At 33.8% G+C, this 23,791-nt stretch overlaps 1 protein-coding gene across 1 annotated transcript in view; it reads left to right on the top strand.

Moving 5' to 3' along the window:
* Positions 1–6,459: 6,459 nt before the first annotated feature.
* Positions 6,460–23,791, top strand: part of irak4 (interleukin-1 receptor-associated kinase 4) — a gene marked incomplete at its 5' end in the record, with an annotated part of 22,767 nt that continues 5,435 nt past the window's right edge. Inside the window, 6 exon segments of the mRNA XM_079412512.1 lie at positions 6,460–6,593; positions 10,636–10,660; positions 21,475–21,481; positions 21,593–21,754; positions 22,744–22,904; positions 23,077–23,141. Of these exon segments, the coding sequence (XP_079268638.1) occupies positions 6,460–6,593; positions 10,636–10,660; positions 21,475–21,481; positions 21,593–21,754; positions 22,744–22,904; positions 23,077–23,141 (554 nt within the window).

The following is a 23,791-nucleotide window of genomic DNA, read 5'->3' as shown; positions in this document are numbered from 1 at the left end:
CTGAGTTTATATCTCATAACTCTTAGTTTATATCTCTCAATTCTGAGTTTATATCACGCAATTCTGAGTTTATATCTCGCAATCCTGAGTTTATATCTCTCAATTCTGAGTTTATATCTCGCAATCCTGAGTTTATATCTCTCAATTCTGAGTTTATATCTCACAATTCTGAGTTTATATATCATAATTCTGAGTTTATATCATGCAATTCTGAGTTTATATCTCATAACTCTTAGTTTATATCTCTCAATTCTGAGTTTATATCACACAACTCTGAGTTTATATCTCGCAATTCTGAGTTTATATATCATAATTCTGAGTTTATATCACACAATTCTGAGTTTATATCTCTCAATTCTGAGTTTATATATCATAATTCTGAGTTTATATCTCGCAATTCTGAGTTTATATCTCTCAATTCTGAGTTTATTTCTCTCATTTCTGAGTTTATTTCTCTCAATTCTGAGTTTATATATCATAATTCTGAGTTTATATCACACAATTCTGAGTTTATATCACACAATTCTGAGTTTATATCACACAATTCTGAGTTTATATCATGCAACTCTGAGTTTATATCTCTCAATTCTGAGTTTATATCTCTCAATTCTGAGTTTATATCTCTCAATTCTGAGTTTATATCACACAATTCTGAGTTTATATCACACATTTCTGAGTTTATATCACACAATTCTCAGTTTATATCTCTCAATTCTGAGTTTATATCACACAATTCTGAGTTTATATCACACAATTCTGAGTTTATATCTCTCAATTCTGAGTTTACGTATCATAATTCTGAGTTTATATCACACAATTCTGAGTTTATATCTCTCAATTCTGAGTTTATATCTCTCAATTCTGAGTTTATATCTCGCAATCCTGAGTTTATATCATGCAATTCTGAGTTTATATCTCACAATTCTGAGTTTATATATCATAATTCTGAGTTTATATCACGCAATTCTGAGTTTATATCTCATAACTCTTAGTTTATATCTCTCAATTCTGAGTTTATATCACACAATTCTGAGTTTATATCACGCAATTCTGAGTTTATATCTCGCAATCCTGAGTTTATATCTCTCAATTCTGAGTTTATATCATGCAACTCTGAGTTTATATCTCTCAATTCTGAGTTTATATCTCGCAATCCTGAGTTTATCACGCAACTCTGAGTTTATTTCTCTCAATTCTGAGTTGATATCTCTCAATTCTGAGTTTATATCACGCAATTCTGAGTTTATATCTCGCAATTCTGAGTTTATATATCATAATTCTGAGTTTATATCACACAATTCTGAGTTTATATCACACAATTCTGAGTTTATATCACACAATTCTGAGTTTATATCATGCAACTCTGAGTTTATATCTCTCAATTCTGAGTTTATATCACACAATTCTGAGTTTATATCACACATTTCTGAGTTTATATCACACAATTCTGAGTTTATATCTCTCAATTCTGAGTTTATATCACACAATTCTGAGTTTATATCACACAATTCTGAGTTTATATCTCTCAATTCTGAGTTTACATATCATAATTCTGAGTTTATATCACAATTCTGAGTTTATATCACACAATTCTGAGTTTATATCACAATTCTGAGTTTATATCATGCAACTCTGAGTTTATATCTCTCAATTCTGAGTTTATATCTCTCAATTCTGAGTTTATATCTCTCAATTCTGAGTTTATATCACACAATTCTGAGTTTATATCATGCAACTCTGAGTTTATATCTCTCAATTCTGAGTTTATATCTCTCAACTCTGAGTTTATATCACACAATTCTGAGTTTATATCACACAATTCTGAGTTTATATCACACAATTCTGAGTTTATATCACACAATTCTGAGTTTATATCTCTCAATTCTGAGTTTATATCTCTCAATTCTGAGTTTATATCACAATTCTGAGTTTATATCATGCAACTCTGAGTTTATATCTCTCAATTCTGAGTTTATATCTCTCAATTCTGAGTTTATATCACACAATTCTGAGTTTATATCTCGCAATTCTGAGTTTATATCTCTCAATTCTGAGTTTATATCTCTCAATTCTGAGTTTATATCTCGCAATCCTGAGTTTATATCATGCAATTCTGAGTTTATATCTCACAATTCTGAGTTTATATATCATAATTCTGAGTTTATATCACGCAATTCTGAGTTTATATCTCATAACTCTTAGTTTATATCTCTCAATTCTGAGTTTATATCACGCAATTCTGAGTTTATATCTCGCAATCCTGAGTTTATATCTCTCAATTCTGAGTTTATATCATGCAACTCTGAGTTTATATCTCTCAATTCTGAGTTTATATCTCGCAATCCTGAGTTTATATCACGCAACTCTGAGTTTATATCACGCAATTCTGAGTTTATATCTCTCAATTCTGAGTTTATTTCTCTCAATTCTGAGTTTATATCTCTCAATTCTGAGTTTATATCACGCAATTCTGAGTTTATATCTCGCAATTCTGAGTTTATATCTCGCAATTCTGAGTTTATATCATGCAACTCTGAGTTTATATCTCGCAATCCTGAGTTTATATCACGCAACTCTGAGTTTATATCACGCAATTCTGAGTTTATATCTCTCAATTCTGAGTTTATTTCTCTCAATTCTGAGTTTATATCTCTCAATTCTGAGTTTATATCACGCAATTCTGAGTTTATATCTCGCAATTCTGAGTTTATATCACGCAATTCTGAGTTTATATCTCTCAATTCTGAGTTTATATCTCTCAATTCTGAGTTTATATCACGCAATTCTGAGTTTATTTCTCTCAATTCTGAGTTTATATCTCTCAATTCTGAGTTTATATCACACAACTCTGAGTTTATGTCACGCATCTCTGAGTTTACATTTCGCAATTCTGAGTTTGTCTAGCAATTCTGAGTTTATATCTTGCAATTACCTTTATTATATTTGTATTATGTTATGTAAATAAACTTTTATTTATTAGTTTTACAAGAAAATACTATCTTAGTCTTTCAACTTTACAATTTCACATTTCATTCAGTGTTACTTACTAATTAATTGTGAAATTTACTAGTAATTTCTGAGTGAAAATTGCTGCAACACCACATAATTTTCAGTATGCAATGTCAAAAAAAAAAAAAAAAAAGTTAATAATTGCAACTGCAACTGGACACCATCTGAGATGATCAGTTAAAGATCTTAGATCCGAAAGTCCCCAACAAAGTATCATAAAACCCCAAAAAATAGTTTGTCAAAGGTCTCAGGTCAGGAGTGAAAGCCTCAGGTGCGTCTTCCTGTTTATCTGTCTCACATCTCACGTTTGTTATCAGGAACGGAGGGGACCGAGCAAATAAACCAGATAACATCTACACACCCTCAGTGAAACAATGTCGAACGGGAACCTTGGGCCCGGGACGCAGATGAGATCCGTCTGGAGACTCGCGTTATCTCCGCTCTAATTGAACACAACTTGTCTTCCTCATGTCATCTGTGTCGCTTCTCTGATCGATATTTCCTCTTTTGATGTCAGCGCTGAGCTGTCCTTAAAAACAGAAGCTCAGACACGCGCTAAGCTGATATAGACGTTTATCAGCCACATTTTCATCCAGAGAAAGAGCAAATAATCTTAAATAAATGATTTAAAGAACTAGTTCACCCAAAAACATAGATTAATCACCTTCTTGTAGATCTAAACTCATGTAGCCATGTGTTTATATTTGGCATCATTAATGAAAATTAATTTGAGAATAATTAACGTTGCATGCATGCATTTATGTTAACTTTAGATTAAATTTAAGCAAAGCTATATGTACTTTAACCCTCATAAGGCATTCAAAATCTGTGCATTATCTGTACACCATTTGCACCAGAAGAATCGTTATTTTATAAAAGTCATAACGTAATATTTCTCAACTTAAACCATATTGTATCTTCTAATGTTACCATGTTATTACTGCATTTACCCCATTTTGATTAATTGAGAAATGTAGAAATCTTTGAAATTTCACATGAATCACACCAAAAATTATACATGGATCATTGTTTAAAATGTATAAGAATATATAATCAGAGTATTAACTCAACTGGAACAAATGGAATTTAATTAAATCATTTTAAGTAATTTACATTTAAAATGGTTCATCTCTCAAAAAAAATATTCTAAAAAAATCCGGAAAATAAATAAATACATTTTGTGTATTTTGAGGGTCTTGAAGCATTTGTTCTTTCTCTAAAAATGTTAACTTTTTTTTAAATATATGTGACCCTGGACCACAAAACCAGTCATAAGGGTCAATTTTCCAAAATTGAGATTTATACATCATCTGAATAAATGAGCTTCCCATTGATGTATGGTTTGTTATGATAGGACAATATTTGTCTGAGATACAACTATTTGAAAATCTGGAATCTGAGGGAGCAAAAAAATCTAAATATTGAGAAAATCTCCTTTAAAGTTGTTCAAATGAAGTTCTTAGCAATGCATATTACTAATCAAAAATGAAGTTTTGATATATTTACAGTTGGAAATTTTCCAAATAACTTCATGGAACATAATCTTTACTTAATATCCTAATGATTTTTGGCATAAAAAAAAATCAATAATTTTGACCTATGCAACGTATTTTTGGCTACAAATATACCCCAGCGACTAAAGACTGGTTTTGTGCTCCAGGGTCACATATTTTAACATTATGTAACATTAATATTAACAAACACTATTAAAATGCTCTTGAAATACCATTTATAAATGGAGGAAACTAACTAGAGATATCTATTTCAGTAAAAATTCTGTCAAATTGATATTCACATTGCAGTCAAAATGTGTTTAAACTTAAAAGGGGTTTAATCGATTAATTTGAATGAAAATCTCTAAATATTTACATAATTGTAAAGCTTTGGCGGAAGGAAAGATTTTCAGTGAATAGCATCTTAAAGTTTTGAGATCACTAAGCGCATGCTAAAATTATTAGGCTGAATGCTTTAAAACTTCAAAAACAGCATGTTGGCAGTGTTGGGAAGATTGCTATGCTGGTAATTGAAGAGTACATCTAAAGAAAGTTCAGTTTTGGAGCTCGATGTGTCACTCAAACAAACGCCAGCGTGAGTGTCAGGAAAGAGCAGATTACAGGGACGTGGATTATACGCGATGAAAAGCACATGCTGCGCTGCTTTGACAGTCTGAGCTGGAAATGTTCTACATATAGAGTCTCACAGGGGCTCATTTACTAAATCGTTTCGCATGTTAAAACTGTTTTAGCAAACTGAAGGGTGAACATGAGCATGCCACTTTATTTTAGCTGATTTATAAACTGGATTCAAGACAAAAAGGGAATAAATGTGCAGATGTTACAGAGTCTGTTAAGAGGGACTTAAAGTCTGACTTGTTAACAAATTCTTACGACAGATGAAACAAAAGTGATGTTTAGATTTGACTTTGATCAACTTTTCTGAAAGAATGAATCTTATGAAGAAATGTTTCACCACAGAAATCAAAAGAAAGAAAATTATAAATGTTATATTGTCTTGTATACATAAATATATAAAAACATGAACACAAAAACATTATATTATAAAAATACAAATCTTCATGTGAAACCATTTTAATTTTAAAATATATTTATATAATTATATAAATAATATATTGTAATGATTGTATTAAAATATAAATTACTAAATATAAAATATAACAAATTCATTAAAAAAATTATTTTTATCACCATAATACTGTAACAATTTTCTGGGCAATTTTATTATTACTAAATGTGCATAAATTTCATTCACTATGACAAATATTGCTATGAACGGCAAATAGTGTACGCTTAAAATTATATATACTTTTTAAAGAATTACTGTAAAAAAACAGGCTGAATTTTCTTTATGCAAAATTGAATTTAACATTTTCTGAAAAAGAAAATAAAAATAAAATTATATATATATAGCATACTTATTACCATATTACAGTAATACATTTCTGGACTTTTTGTAGTAAAATGTGCACATATTGAACTATAACAAATCCTACTATGATTTACAAATAATTTATAAATAAAACATTAAATACTTTAAGCATTAATGAACTTTGAGGTAAGGCTAAATGTGTTAAGTTCTCATAAAAAGTAAAAAATAAATAAAAAGGTCTTACAAATAGGCTTAATTTCCTTTATGCAAAATATAATGTATAAGTTTGTAATAAAATATGATCCTAATATGCTCATGTCACTGTTTGTGAGACTCACCCAAGAGCTTGTTCAAATACAGATCACAGAAAGGTTGAACTAGCATGAGTTTTGCTCATTTGTTCTGTGTGCTCCTGGTAGAATAGTTAGCGCTGACAGTAGGAGGTGTATAAACCACTTAAAGAGACGGCGTAGTGGAATAATCAGATTGTGACATTGGCTCTGGTCAGCGCTAACGTGGGCCGCTGTGGCTGCTGTGTGGAGCCCAGTATGTTTATAGCAGCAAATGACTCTTTTAGACGACGGGGCGTCTCCTCAGCTTACTGCCCTCAGCCTTCCGCTCGCTGGGAATCTCACGCTTTTCCACTCCACCTCCTCTGGGAATTACAGAATCCTGGCATTCCATACGGGATACAGCCGGTATCAGAATGACTGGTTTTGTGCTCCAGGGTCACATATAGTATTGTCAAAAATCTTCGATTGGAATAAAATACAATTTAAAAAAGTAAACTTTTATTTCAGCTAGTTGCAAAGATTTTGTTTTAACTTGCAACATTTCTAATTTTTATTTAGTTTAACTTGATGTACTTAAAAATAACTAAAACCGAAATAAAAATGGATACAAAGATGTAAAAAATAATGATAACAGAGATAGTAAAACTTAAAAATTAATAAAAAAACTTTAAAAACTACAAAAATGACAAAAGCTAAATTACTAAAAAATTAAATAAAACTTTAATAAAAACTAATTAAACGAATGACAATGCAGCAAAATTATGAAAACTTTAAAACTCAAATAAAAATGAATAAAAACTATATAGACAGTAAAAGAACTTGAATAAAATCACAAAATTACTAAAACTTTTTAAAAAACTTTAATAAAATTAATACAAACTAGATATAGGTAAAATAAATAATAATAATAAAACTTTAAAACTTAAAAATAGATCAAAACTAAATAAATATGAAAAAACTGCAAAAATGACAAAACCAAAATTACTAAACTAAAACTATAGACATTAAAAACTAACAAAAATGAAAAACAAAATAAAACTTAAAAGTGAATAAAATCTATTTAGACATCAATTAATGACAAAACTACAAAATGACTAAAATTTTTACTAAAACTTATAAATGAATTTAAAAAAAAAAATACAGCATATAGACAAAAAGATAAAAACACTGAAAACTGAATATACATTATATTTATCAAATTCTACTACAAAAACAAATTTAACTTAAACGGAGCTTAAACTATTAACTACAAGTTAAATGACAAAAGACAAAACTAATTCAAAATAATATAAACTGAATGAACAGAGTCTGGATTACATGCTTCACTGCTGTAAGAGTGTTTTTCATTAGCGTGCAGGATTGCCGAAGAGCGCTAACGATGCCACACAAGCTGGCCTGTTGTTTGTGGATCAGGAGACGTGGCATTAGGGTGCAGCGATGTGCTTGAGGTTTAGTACCACACACCGTGATTGAACCCCGTCTACCCTCTCTGAGGTGGGCAGAAACCGGTCCGGCTCAGTGTTTGTCTGGATTACGTGCATCTGCTAGTGCAAAAACCCACCTTAAACTGGTCAAACACACTTATACTTATAATTAATCCCAATATAACATTCACATTTGCATAATGTCAACATGTCTGTCTGTATAAGAACTGAGATTTTGATGGCCGATGTTGATATCTTAAGCAGGAACTTCTGTATTCTGTAATCCTATTATAGTATTTTTCACAAATAAAAATCAATAAGATTTAATGCATGCCTTTTTACTCTCCCTCTTTCCTTTTCTTGTAAATCATTTATACATTTTATATGACAAGTTGTTATTTTGTAATAAAGTTCAACATATTTTCACTTAAGGCTGAAAGTTTTGTTTTGATATTACTGATTTTATCTGCCAATCAATTGGTTGTCAGCCAGATTTTACAACTTAGTATCTGCAAAATTCCTGGCCGATTAATCGGTAATTGGCCGCATTTTACAACTTAATCATCAGTATCTGCAACGCTATTGGCTGATTATTGGCCAGATTTGACAACATATTTATCAGTATCTGCAAAAGTACCGGCTGATTAATAAGGTATTGGACAGGTTTTAAAACTGCTGAAAGCTGAACGTTTTGTTTTAATGTTACTGGTTTTATCTGCAAATGAATCTGTTGTTGGGCAGATTTTAAAACTTTATCAGTATCTGCAAAAGTATTGGCCAATTAATCGGTTATTGGACATATTTTACAACTTTATCTGCAAAACTCTGATTAATCAGTTATTGGCCACATTTTACTACTTAATCATCAGTATCTTCAAATCTATTGGCTGATAATTGGTTATTGGCCTGATTTTACAACATATTTATCAGTATCTGCAAAACTCCTGCCGATTAATCGGTTATTGGACATATTTTACAACTTTTTCTGCAAAACTCTGATTAATCAGTTATTGGCCACATTTTAGTGAAGTGACATTCAGCCAAGTATGGTGACCAATACTCGGAATTCGTGCTCTGCATTTAACCCATCCAACGAGCACACACACAGCAGTGAACACACACACACACACACACACACCGTGAACATACACCCGGAGCAGTGGGCAGCCATTTTATGCTGCAGCGCCCGGGGAGCAGTTGGGGGTTCGGTGCCTTGCTCAAGGGCACCTCAGTCGTGGTATTGAGGGTGGAGAGAGAGCTGGACATTCACTCCCCCCACCTACAATTCCTGCCGGCCGGAGACTCGAACCCGCAACCTTCGGATTACAAGTCCGACTCTCTAACCATTAGGCCACGACTTCCCCATTTTACTACTTAATCATCAGTATCTTCAAATCTATTGGCTGATAATTGGTTATTGGCCTGATTTTACAACATATTTATCAGTATCTGCAAAACTCCTGCCGATTAATCGGTTATTGACTGCATTTTACAATTTAATCATCAGTATCTAGCTGCAAAGGTATTGGCTGATTATTGGTTATTGGCCAGATTTTACAACTTTATCAGTATCTGCAAAAGTACTGGCCGATTAATGGGTTATTGGCCAGATGTTACAGCTTAGTTATCAAATTTGGCATAATTATTGGTTATTGGACAGATTTTACAACTGCTGAAAGCTGAACGTTTTCTTTTAATATTACTGGTTTTATCTGCAAATAAATCTGTTGTTGTACAGATTTTACAACTTTATCAGCATCTGCAAAAGTATTGGCCAATTAATCTGTTATTGGCCATATTTTACAACTTAGTTATCAGTATCAGCACATTTTGATTGAAAGCTAAGTTTTCTTTTGATATTACTGGTTTTATCTACCAATTAATTGGTTGTTAGCCATATTTTACAGCTTAGTCTCTGGAAAACTCTAACTCTCAGTTATCGGCCACATTTTACAACTTAATCATCCGTATCTGCAAATCTATTGGCAGATTATTGGTCAGATTTTACAACATTATCAGTATTTGCAAAAGTACCAACCGATTAATTGGTTATTGGCCAGATTTTACAACGTAGGGCCTCTTTATCAATATCAGCACATATTTTCATTGAAAGCTACAACTTAATCAGTTTCTGCAAAAGTACCAACCAATTAATCGGTTATTGGACAGATTTTACAGCTTAGTTATCAGTATCTGCAAAACTATTGGCTGATTATTGGTTATTAGCCAGATTTCACAAATTTGACTATCGACTCTTCCACTATTGACAGAAACAGAAGCCAAACTCCAGACAAAACATCTTTCTTTACTTCATGGCTGAAAGGACAACATTTGTCGTAAAATTACTCAAAACATATAAAGCATGCAAATTATGAGTGCATGTCCTACTGCTTTAATAAGCTCGAATATTCCTAATAATAACATACTTGCATATGTCTGAACTGCTCAGATCTCACTGAGCTGAATGCGATTGTGCTCAGATACACCTGTATGATCCACGGCGTCCATTGAAGATCACATCAGAGACACTGAAGAGCTAAAACACAAAGCTCAACACCTGACCGACTCAAACACGCACAGACCCGCATAGGAAACAAGCGCTGTATTCCTCGCTGCTTTTGTCACACGTCCCTTTTGTATCGCAAGCTAAAGACCCTTTGAAGACTTTCAGAAATCCAGCAATGAAGCCTGAAGGCTGTTTATTTAGCTGCAGCGTGTGTCCGTGTCTTTTCAAACTCGAGACTAGTTAGCCAAGCCAAGCAATGTTTGTACATCCGTGAGAAGGGCCAAAACCTGAACAAGGGCTGAAAACACTGAATCTACAGCTTGAATGCTGTTTCACACCATTTATGTCAATTCTAGTCAACCGTACGAACAGGCAAATGTAAACACAGTCCACAAAAGCTGCCTTTCCTCTACATCACAAAGAAAGCATTAGCAAACCCATTTAAAGACTTCATGTCTTTATTCACTTGTTATATTTCCATAAAGCTTTTCTATTTGTCTTTCTGTGGCTCTTATAGATGCATCGACCTCAATGGACTGCAGGTATGATTTACAACAGGACGTTTCTGTTCAGTATAATACACTACTATACTTCTCATACCAGTTCTGTATTATGTATACTGTGCCACGTATTTATAGAATATCAAGATGATCTACTACATGTGCCAAAATGTGCAGTCCAAAACACTGTGATATATTGTATCCCATAATGCAATACACTCAACTTTACCTTCCATTTCCAGTGTGAAGAAAAAAAACAGGTCATTTATTATAATTATTATTATTACAATAATTTATGACTTTCACTTTGCATTTTATTTTGTAAAAAATAATTGACCAAAACCCTAGTTTTATAAAGTACAAACTGTAAAGCCACATTGTAAAATGTTAAAGCCACATTAAACAACTCGGCAACAACATAGCAATGCTCTAGCAACCATCAAAGAGACCCTAGAAACTGCATAGCAACAGGGTAAAAAGTAAAACAACAAAAACAACACACAAAACACTTTACAAACAGCAAAGCAGCAACCTTGCCAACACCCAGAAACTGCATATCACCACCCTGGCAACCACCAAGAATACACTAGAAACTGCATAGCAACTCCCTGGCAACCACCCAGAATATCATAGAAACGGCATATCAACATGGTAAAAAAAAAAAAAAGTAAAGAACACATAAAACACCTTAAATCTGCATATCAACACCTTGGCAACAACTCAGAATACCCTGGAAACTGCATATAAACTCCTTGGCAACCACCCAGAATACCCTAGAAACTGCATATCAACTCCTTGGCAACCACCCAGAATACCCTGGAAACTGCATATCAACTCCTTGGCAACCACCCAGAATACCCTAGAAACTGCATATCAACTCCTTGGCAACCACCCAGAATACCCTGGAAACTGCATATCAACTCCTTGGCAACCACTCCTTGGCAACCACCCAGAATACCCTGGAAACTGCATATCAACTCCTTGGCAACCACCCAGAATACCCTGGAAACTGCATATCAACTCCTTGGCAACCACCCAGAATACCCTGGAAACTGCATATCAACTCCTTGGCAACCACCCAGAATACCCTAGAAACTGCATATCAACTCCTTGGCAACCACCCAGAATACCCTGGAAACTGCATATCAACTCCTTGGCAACCACCCAGAATACCCTGGAAACTGCATATCAACTCCTTGGCAACCACCCAGAATACCCTAGAAACTGCATATCAACTCCTTGGCAACCACCCAGAATACCCTGGAAACTGCATATCAACTCCTTGGCAACCACCCAGAATACCCTGGAAACTGCATATCAACTCCTTGGCAACCACCCAGAATACCCTGGAAACTGCATATCAACTCCTTGGCAACCACCCAGAATACCCTAGAAACTGCATATCAACTCCTTGGCAACCACCCAGAATACCCTGGAAACTGCATATCAACTCCTTGGCAACCACCCAGAATACCCTGGAAACTGCATATCAACACACACTCATGCAATGATGCAAAACATATTCAGTAAGTTGATACCAGGATCAAAACTAGCAATGCAACATAATGACAAAATGAATCACTTTACAGAATATTGAGAATCTTCAAGAGGGAGAGGTTTAACACCTCCTGAGGTTTCTGTATTAGATTACAAAGAGACGCTTCAGAAACACTGATATCAGAACAGATCTGTCCATCAAAACAATTTGACGAAATGACCGTGGTCAGCATGAGCAGGGAATCCTGGGTAACGGCCTGAAGAGCATCATTATAAGTGGCCAGTGCCGGAGGGAGTTATTTGTGTCTAATCAGGGGTCAGCGGTTCAGTCTGACTCCCCTCTGATTCCCACAGAATAAGTTAAGCCTTGATCAGCTTCACTGACTAGTCCCTTGAGCTCCTGCTCTGTAGTACTGGTGAGAAGCTGCCCTTTAGCCCTGACTTAGGATCAGTCTGAGGAGATCATTCTGAATACTCAAGGTATAGATTTATCAAGGCCTCTTAATAAGGTTTTCTCCACACTGACCTTCTCTCTCTTACTCTGTTCTTATCAAATGAACCCTCTGCGGGACGCTGAAATGTCAGGGTCAAAGTTCAAAGCAATGGGAAATGTATACGGTAGCATTAAGATCGGACATTACGAGAAACGCTGACAAAACCAAAACAGGTTAACCTGCTGGCATCCATGTTTCTTTTTTTACAGACACCAAGAATACCCTGGAAACACTGCGTGGTAAAAACGTAAAACATAAATAATTAAATAAAAATATGTTGATATCAACAATTTAATTTCACTAGTGACAATGATCATTTCTGATATCATGAATGTGATTGTTACTAGTAAGAAAGTCATTTTAGATATCAGAAATTATATTGATATCAGAAATAACAAATGTAACGTGTTGCAATACATTTACTGATATCAAGAATTAACATTTCAACTAGTAACAAAATAATTATTGATATCAACAAAGGCAGTTGATATCTGAAATTGCCCTTGCAACTAGTGAAAATACTTTTACAGATATCTAGAAATGCCATTTTCACTAGTAAGAATAGCTATGGTAATGAGTTCATGAATATTAATGAGGTCTGGTTTTCCCATAATCCTCTTTTTAGCGTCAGCATTGGCCAAAGATGGTGGAAGAACGTCCATGCGCAGAAACGGCTCCTTTTTTATTTGTTTTGTCAATGAAACATGAAATTATGACTGGATTTATTTATTTATTGTTAATAGTTTAAAAAAGTAATTTTATCCTGTTTCTTTTTATTGGCCACCAAGTCCTTCTGATAATTAAAAGAAAAATGAACAAGGCATTCATTTAGCCATAACATAAAAATTACTTCATGTCATTTTTTCATGTTTACTTTTGGTTTCATTACTCTTTCTTCTAATACATCAAATAAAAAATGCAACCAAAATGAAAAATAAAACATAATAATATGTACAAAGTTTGAACGTTTTGCTGGATTTTATTTATTTTATTTTTTTTTTTATATATATATAATTGTATTTAGGCTACATGGATGAGTTATCATATTGCGTGCCCGAATTCGTGCCGGTGTTTCTCTTTGTTTAAAAGCGGGTGCGGATTTTCTTTTCTACTGTACATTTTGATGTAGTATAGCACTGACACGTTTGATGAGCCGACATATTTGCACTCTCTGCCCAATTCGGGTCTGATTTTCTTGACCATTGGGACCAAACGTGATACACACTGGGCCATTCCACCGAATGGGTGCCATTTGTGACCCAGGACATTATAGGTACAAAGATACATAAACATTAACTATAATATACATTTGATTATTAAGCAAAGTGTCCTGCACATTAATCTAACTGCAAATTTAAAATATATAATTTTTTAAATTATTACAAACTACCTAAAACACTGGAAATATAGCATTTGTTCATGTCCCCGGTGTCTAACGCTACAATTTAACATGCAATATAATGTTTAAAATCCTTCAGAAATAATTTTTATTTTGCATTTTTGTGTACCTCCATATCCCTTTTGTGCTTTAAATACATTAATTTCAAAATAAATGTATACTATTTTGGATAAAATACACATTTTAGTCAAGTGCCCAGGTTTTCACTCAGTCCTGTTACCCTAACACATTTCCCCCTCAAAAAACACATTTTCAACACAATATTGCAACAATATTGATCGCAAGCATGTGCTCTTATTTTCTTTTCTGTATATCTGATGATTTTGTAACGCTGGCTGGGAGTGTCATTATAAATATACTGTCCTGTTACCTAAATTATTTCTTATATGTTACTTGTTTATTTTAAAAATACAAATCTTTGGTGAATCACTATAATTTGCTGAGTATTCTCATAATGTGGCTAGATTATATGTATTTGCTAATTTTATCCTAAATTCTCAATCCTGTTACTTTCAGTCCTGTTACTCATATACTCAAATATCCTATACGTATATATAGTAACTGAGTAATAATAACAGGAGTGAGTAGTCCTCAGATTTATTCATGTAAATATTAGGCTACATCCATATTAATCTAGATCAATTTGAAAATGCATCTTTTTCTCAAAGTTTTGGGCTTCTATCCTCACTGAGACGATGCTTTTGCCCAGAGAAGACCTATGGTTGTTCCCGCATTGTTGTTTTATATTGCATTCCTGCAAGTATCACAGAAAATGTACTTGAAATTTCTGTCCTGTGGCAATTATGTATTATATATTATATTATATGGAATGGCGTTTCAGTGTGAGCTGCGCTATAAGAAAACAATATCCACAGAAAAACTGAAAAGATATTATTTAAGTTTATTATTTTTAATATCAATTTGAATTTAATATTTATTCGTTATTTATATCTTACCTTATAACCGTTCCTCTACCCCTAAACATAACCCTAACAAAAACCTCTACAGACCACTGGGTTTAAATAGAAACATGATTTGGCCTTTTTTAGCAGTGAGGTCAGCTCACAGTGTTCAGCACTTTCACTATATCAGTGCGGTTATTACCTCACATGTGTAGTCAAACCTGTATACTAATATAATGGATACTAATATAATGAAACTGTTACCAGTTTCATTCCTCTTACTAAATAGTGTTTTCCTTTAAAAAAATAAAGTTAAACCTCTATTGGTCCATAATTTATCCCATTGTTTAATAAAATGCATCATTGAACATTGAGAAGCTTGAGGTTTGAGTCGCCTTTAAAATAAAAAAAAATGGGGTTGTGTACTTTAGAAAAATACAAATTGTGTAGATAATGATTTTTTGTATGATAAAAATAATGTTTTTTGACCATGAAACCAACAATTTGTTTCAAATAAACATGTCCCTGAGGGTGAAATGAAGGAATTTCTGCACATATTTTTAAACATGCTTTTTAAACGAGATTAGAGTTTTGATAACAGGACTGAGAAAAATGCATCCATCTTAAAAATTGTGAAAATAATTAAATAAAGTTACCTGAGATGGACCAATACAGATGTTGAATAGTTAAATATGTGTATTACTAGATTCAGTCTTTAAAAAATATAGAAAATTAAACTTTTTTTTTTTTACAGTTTTGGAATTTTACACTACAAAAATTACACAAATAGCCTACAGGGGTTTTTATTTTCATGAGAGGGCATTCGAATGAGCCGTCCTCTTTTGGGCTCTGTACCTTCTCGTCTATCCGTCATAAACATTCATAATGTGCGGCACTCGTCATTAAATTATGCACATATCCAAAAAACAATTCCTGATATCAACAATTCAATTGTTACAAGTAGAAATCTAATTCCTGATATCAAGAATTAACATTTTAACTAGTAAAAACTGAATTGTTGATATCAGGAATTCATATCCTGAGAAGGAATACAAGTCAAAACGGCTTGCCATACGTACCTTAGAAATATCCTGGCAAACACCCAAAACAATCTAGAAACTGCATAGCGATGTGCTAAAAAGTAAAAAAAATTAATAAAAAAAAAACTACTACAATCATGATGGTGAATTCTGGACAGGCAGACAATGGCACTCATATGTTCAGAAAATATACAAATCTTCTATAAGCCTATTTTTCTACACTCTCAGAAATAAAGGTACAAAAGCTAAAAAGTACATGTTTGTATCTAAAGAGTCCATTTTGGTACCTTAAAGGTACATATTAGTACTTAAAGGTACATATTAGCACTTAAAGGTACATATTAGTACTTAAAGTGAACATATTAGAACCTAAAAGGTACAAAAGTGTACCTTTTGAAAAGGTACCGCCGCAGTGACAGCTTTTGTACCTTTTATTTCTGAGCGTGTAAAGCTCACTGCTGCCCTCTATACACAGATGGGGAAACTACATCAAAGTTCATCAGTTCAAGTTCAAGTTTATTTGTATAGTGCTTTTTACGATACAAATCGTTGCAAAGCAGCTCTACAGGAAATTAAGATTCCACGATATATTTATATATTGCAGAAACTTAATATATTTAACTTATGGCACAATTTGGTAATTCTGTATGTTGTCTGAGCGTTGGCATCCTCTGAGGGGTTGGCATCATCTTTTCTCAGGTGTTCGGTCATCTCAGATCATTTAAGGGTTGGATCCAGACTGAAGCTTCTGTCATTCCTAGTTACCACGGGATGTTAATCAACAGAGAAACAAATAGAGACATAATTAGCGTAGCTGCTGTTCCATCTAAGCAAAAATGATTTGTTCAACCCAAGCTAAAGAAGAATAATAATGTACGTCTGATCAGATATAACTGCAGTACAAGATTATAAGATGCATAATGTGAATGCTTGGCTAAAGAGATGTGTCTTTAATCTAGATTTAAACAGAGAGAGTGTGTCTGAACCCCGAACGTTATCAGGAAGGCTATTCCAGAGTTTGGGAGCCAAATGTGAAAAAGCTCTACCTCCTTTAGTGGACTTTGCTATCCTAGGTACTACCAAAAGTCCAGAGTTTTGCGACCTTAGGGAGCGGGTTGGATTGTAGCGTGGTAGAATACAAGTTAGGTACGCAGGAGCTAAACCATTTAGGGCCTTATAGGCAAGTAATAATATTTTGTAAATGATACGGAACTGAATAGGTAGCCAGTGCAGAGACTGTAAAATTGGGGTAATATGATCATATTTTCTTGACCTGGTAAGAACTCTAGCCGTTGCATTTTGGACTATCTGTAGCTTGTTTATTGAAGATGCAGGACAACCAGCTAGCAGTGCATTACAATAGTCCAGTCTAGAGGTCATGAATGCATCAGAAACAGGTAGCATGCTTCGAAGCTTGGCAATGTTTCTAAGATGGAAGAATGCATAGTTTACATTTACATTTATTCATTTAGCTGACGCTTTTATCCAAAGCGACATACAATTGCTATATATGTCAGAGGTCGCACGCCTCTGGAGCAACTAGGGGTTAAGTGTCTTGCTCAGGGACACATTGGTGTCTCACAGTGGATTCGAACCAGGGTCTCTCACACCAAAGGCATGTGTCTTATCACCATCCCAACAGTTAATGTTTAGTTGAGTATCATCAGCATAACAATGAAAACTAATCCCGTATTTTCTAATAATATTACCAAGGGGCAACATGTAAATTGAAAATAGCAGAGGACCTAGGACAGATCCTTGTGGTACTCCATACTTTACTGGTGATAATTGTGATGACTCTCCATTTAAATGAACAAAGTGGTAGCGATCGGACAGGTAGGATCTAAACCATCTTAAAGCCTGCCCTTGAATACCAGTATAGTTTTGTAATCGATCTATGAGTATGTCATGGTCTATAGTGTTGAACGCAGCACTAAGATCAAGTAATACTAGCAAGAAGCAAGAAGCAAGAAGCAAGTCATTAGTAATTTTAACAAGTGCAGTTTCTGTGCTATGGTGAGGCCTGAAACCTGACTGAAATTCTTCATAGAGATCATTTTTTTGCAAGAAGGAGCACAATTGAGCAGACACAACTTTTTCTAAAATTTTAGACATAAACGGAAGATTTGAAATGGGTCTGTAATTTGCCAGTTCATTAGAATCTAGTTGTGGTTTCTTAATAAGAGGCTTAATAACCGCCAGCTTGAATGGTTTTGGGACGTGACCTAAAGATAACGATGAGTTAATAATATTGAGAAGCGGTTCTTCTGCTACAGGTAACAACTCTTTCAGTAGTTTAGTGGATACAGGATCTAATAAACACGTTGTTGGTTTAGATGCACTGATAAGTTTATTTAGCTCTTCCTGTCCTATAGTTGTAAAGCACGGCAGTTTTTCTTTAGGTGCGATGAATGAAGCTGAAATACTAGACGCAGTAGAATCTACATTTGATATTGTATTTCTGATGTTATCTATTTTATCAGTAAAGAAATTCATAAAGTCATTACTATTAAACTGTGGGGGAATATTTAGATCGGGTGGTGTCTGTTTATTTGTTAATCTAGCCACTGAGCTAAATAATAACCTTGGATTGTTTTGGTTATTATCTATGAGATTGTGGATATGCTCTGCCCTGCAGCTTTTAGAGCCTGTCTATAGCTGGACATACTGTTTTTCCAAGCAGTTGTAAAAACTTCTAATTTAGTATGTCTCCATTTGCGCTCAAGATTACGAGTTTCTTTCTTGAGAGAATGGGTATAACTGTTGTACCATGGCGCAGTACGTTTTTCTCTAACCTTTTTCAGTTTGAGGGGGGCAACAGCTTCTAATGTATTAGAGAAGATAGTGCCCATGTTGCTAGTCATTTCGTCTAGTTCATGTGTATTTATGGGTACACAGAGCAGTTGAGATAAATCAGGCAGGTTATTTGTGAATCTGTCTTTGGTGGCTGGAACAATAGTTCTGCCCGGACGATAACGTGGAGTCATATAATTAATATCAGTAATAGGCAGCATGCACGATACAAGGAAATGATCAGTAACATCATCACTTTGAGGTACGATATCTATATCAGTAAGATCAAGTCAATGCGATATAATTAAATCTAGCGTATGATTAAAACAATGAGTGGGCCCGGTGACGTTTTGCTTGACTCCAAAAGAGTTTATTAGGTCAGTAAACGCAAGTCCTAACGCATCATTTGTATTATCAACATGAATGTTAAAATCTCCAACAATTAGCACTTTATCAACATTAACTAGTAGATCTGAGAGGAAATCTGCAAATTCTTTTAGGAAATCTGTATATGGCCCTGGTGGTCTATACACAGTAGCCAGAGCAAGAGATAGGAGAGATTTCTTTTGCATATCTAACAGTGTAACATTAAGCAGAAGTAGTTCGAATGAGTTAAACCTCCTGTATCCTGTTTTCTGAGTAACATTGAGAATATCACTATATATTGTTGCCACACCGCCGCCACGGCCAGTCTGACGGGGCTCATGTTTATAACAGTAGCTCGGTGGAGTAGACTCATTTAGACCAAAATATTCATTTGGTTTCAGCCAGGTTTCAGTCAGGCAGAGTACATCAAAATTATTAAATTAAAATAAATCCATTAAGAACACACAGCACATTTACCGTGGTATTCTAGTGACTGATGGCTGTTTTGTACTATAAACTGCCCAAAAGCATCCACAAATCCATCCCAGGTGTTCAACTTCACTTTTACAGGAAATGACATCACAGATGCCCCTGGAGCCCGTCTCAGTCCAACTTGCCATCAGCGTGGTTTCTTTCACACTACTAACATAACCAGTTACTTTTCTGCACAGATGCGTTTGTGTAATTATTTGTTTAAAGATATAAACGAGCCGAAAGCCCCTGGAGTGGTGTGTACATTAAAACTACATAACACACAATGACAGATGTGTATAAAACATCCTCTAATGCGCTGAAGCCAGGTGTCCTGAGTAAATGGGCCACTGCGGATGTCTCTGTGTTAAAGCAAACACTCCAGCTTGTGTACGCCTGAATCATTAACGTAATTACATGTGACACTCAAAGCAGGTCACGATTCAGGACGCATCCTGGTTCTTCTGCAGGTTTTCTCAATGAAACCAGCGGGTTTCTGGCATCCAGTCTGAAGACGACAGATAGAACGAGAGAATATCCTCCATGTGCATCTGTCAGAGAGAAGAAAAGCACTCTCTCTCGCGTTTCATGGTCTATCTCATTCACTCAAACTGGGTTAAAATGAAAACAAAGACTTTTGGCACAACAACCTTGCAAGAACATCCTCACTCTTAAAAGTAAAGGTTCTTCAGTGCTTCTGGAGCCTGAAAGCACAATGAATAATCAAAATTCATGAATACTCTTTCCAAGCAAATGACTAGAACACTCTCTCATACAAATTAATCATGCAATTTGAATGATTAATTAAATGCATATGCATGCAACTCTCTTTAAATCCAAAAGTGAGAGCATTTGTTAAAATGACTTTGCATTTGTCTGATTTATTGCAGTAGTTTTCATTTCAAATGATATTACAGGCATATTTATTATCAGAACATAAGTTTACACTGGAGCTGTTATAAACGAAATCTGCTCTCCAGCATGGTTCAGCTAGAAATCTAAAAATCAAAAGTCACCAAAAATACTACTACTTCAAATTATACCTTAATATTTCTGTTTAAAACTATTCAGAAATCCTAAAATTAAAGGTAAATGGAAATAAACCCGATTTCTCTCAGGCTCTCAAACCCACTGGACCAGTAATTGCACATTTCTATACATCAGTTTTCTCTTTTTGAAAGAATTAAACCAGGAAACTCAATTCTATTGCGCCACCTAGCGGTCCAGTAGGCTATATACACTGCAACGGCCTCCTTATTGGTTTCACTACAATGGTTAAATTCTATTAAATTCAATGATTTATAAATCACATACAAATAAAAAAAAATATGAATAATAATAATAATAATAGGCTAATAATAATAATAAAATATTTAAAAGTAAAATAAAATAAGGAGGGAAAAAAAAGTCAATGATAATTATAAAAGTTATAATGATTATCATCTTAAATACTCATAGCGGACTGTGACTGGTCGATTTTTGTTATCATAAGTGCTGGGATTTTGGTTGATTTCATATTTACCCGCCTTTAAACGTCATCGATATACTGAACGCTGATTGGTCACGTTGCCTGTCAATCATTACTGTGAACACGGTCGAGTCTAAAAAAATAATTATAATAATTACTCACAAACTCTCTCTCTCTTTACTGAGTTTAATTCCACAGAGTCTGAATTTAAATCCAAGTTAAAAACTTACCTTTTCTCTCAGGCTTACAACTGTCTTTGATTTTTAAAGTCAATTTTTCTGTTTTTTTTTTCCTATGCTAACAAACCATACATCAATGGAAAGATTATTTATTCAGCTTTCAGATGATGCATAAATTCTCAATAATAATAAAAACCTTATGGTTTTGTGCTCCTGGTTCACATTTATCCTTTGTCTTTCTGTACAGCACAATGGTCAACTGCTGTTGTTTTTATTTGTGCTGTATAAATGAGATTTGATTTGATTTATGGTATGATCTCAGTATGGTGTGTAGTTCTCAGTGTGGCGCTGATGTTTGACCCCAGGCTCCTCCGGCGCGTCGGTCAGCACACTGCAGTATGAAGCAGCGGTGCGTCCGTCCAAGGCGTGCATCTGTCCTGAGATCACTAAACCTGTCAGCAGACCCGAGGTGATGGAGCCGGACAGCAGCACTGGGCCGGAGGAGAACACCTGGAGCGGCACTGAAGGTCTGCTTCTGTCACCTGACACACACAATACACTCAAACCAACAATTATTCACACACCAGATACCATTTTTGATATCTTTTTACTAGTGGTGCAGGACACTATAGTATGGAAGCCCGTTTCCGCCACTGAATAAAAAAATAAAAAAGGTAATTGTGACTTTTATCTCACAATTGTGAGTTTACAATCTGATGCAAACTCAAGATTGTGAGAAGTAAACTGCCAATTGGGACTTTTTGTCTCAGAATAGCAAGTTTATATAACTTTTTATATTTTTTTGATGAATAAAAAGAAAAGAAAAAACGGCATTTATTTAAAAAATATATTTTTTCTAATAACATACACTACTGTTCAAAAGTTTGGGATCAGTGCATTTTTTCTTTCTTTTTTTGAAAGAAATTAATACTTTTATTGAGCAAGGATGTGTTAAAGTGATCCAAGTAAAAACGTATATTGTTAGAAAATAAATACTGTTCTTTTTAACTTTTTATTAATTAAACAATCTTGAAAAAAGCATCACAGGCTCAAAAAAAAAATTAAGCAGCAAAAAATAAAAATTGTTCAACATTGATAATAAATCAGTATATTAGAATGATTTCTGAAGGATCATGTGACACTGAAGACGAGTAATGATGCTGAAAATACAGCTGCAGATCACAGAAATAAATTACATTTTACAGTATATTAATATAGAAAACTATTGTTTTAAATTGCAATAATATTTCACAATATTACTGTTTTTTCCTGTATTTTTGATTAAATAAATACAGCAGAAGAAACTTCTTTAAAAAACATTAAAAATCCTACCGATCCCCTACCAATTATTATAATTTTTTTATGCAAGTAAAGAATGTGACAATGTTTGCTTGTGCCAAATACAGAATCCCTTGGACCAAACAAACAGATAAGTTAGTTTGATCCCAAACGTTTTCAGTGGCAGTGTACCATCAGTTCAGACAGCGGTTCCCCATCAGCCACCTCTCTCCTCCAGGTTTCTACACGTTCACGCTCCGCGAGCTGAGGGCCATGACGGGCGACTGGGACGATCGGCCCGTGAAGGACGGCGGGTGTCTGCTGGGCTCCGGAGGGTTTGGCGTCGTGTTCAGAGGCTCTATAGGCGGCACAGATGTAGCTGTGAAAAAACTCAATCCTGTGAGTCAGCAGTGCTTGGAAATCATGTTTTATTTACTCTATTTAACTAAGAAAGTCGACAGGTTTCATGTGTTCTGCATTGAATGAACGTAGACAGTAAATATGATGAGAATGAACTTCTAAAGTGTCTATCAGCACATAATACTCACATTTAATTTCTGATTTGTTGTAGTTGAACGACAGCTCACTTGAAGATCTCAAGACTCAGTTTAATCAAGAGATTCAAACACTCAGGAGGTAACTATATATTAAAATTATTACATTACATTTTATAATTTACATTACCTTATAAAAAGTATGGATTGATTGTATTTTATATATAATTGTATTAAATTAATATAAAAATATTATAATGCAATCATATGTGTAAATTTAATTATATATAAATGTACACATATATGATTTTTGATTCATCAGTAATAATGTGAGATACCTTTTTCATCAATTTTTGTATTTTTTTGCATTCAGTATTCATTTGTTGTAATCTTCATTAAAATAATCTTTTATAAGATACTATTATAAGTTATAAATATACTATATAAAACAGTTTCTAAATATAATTATAAAATTATATTTATATTAATATAAAAATATGTATTATGCATAATAGTTATAAATAATAAAAAATATATATACACTCTATATATATATATATATATATAAATTATGACAATCTAAAAATATATATACAGTGGAAAAATATAGATTTAGTTTTTTATTCTAGTTTTTGTAGTGAATATGTATTTTGTTATCTATGTATTTGTTATATTCCTCATTTGTACAATTATAAAAAGGATGGATTAAATATATGTATATAATCTTATATACACACACACACACACACATATATATATATATATATATATATATATATATAATTGTGTGTG

Source organism: Barbus barbus (genome assembly GCF_936440315.1).
Source record: "Barbus barbus genome assembly, chromosome: 48".
Taxonomy (NCBI): domain Eukaryota; kingdom Metazoa; phylum Chordata; class Actinopteri; order Cypriniformes; family Cyprinidae; genus Barbus; species Barbus barbus.
Note: the sequence above shows the minus strand (reverse complement) of the source record. Positions and strands in the feature narration are given on the sequence as shown.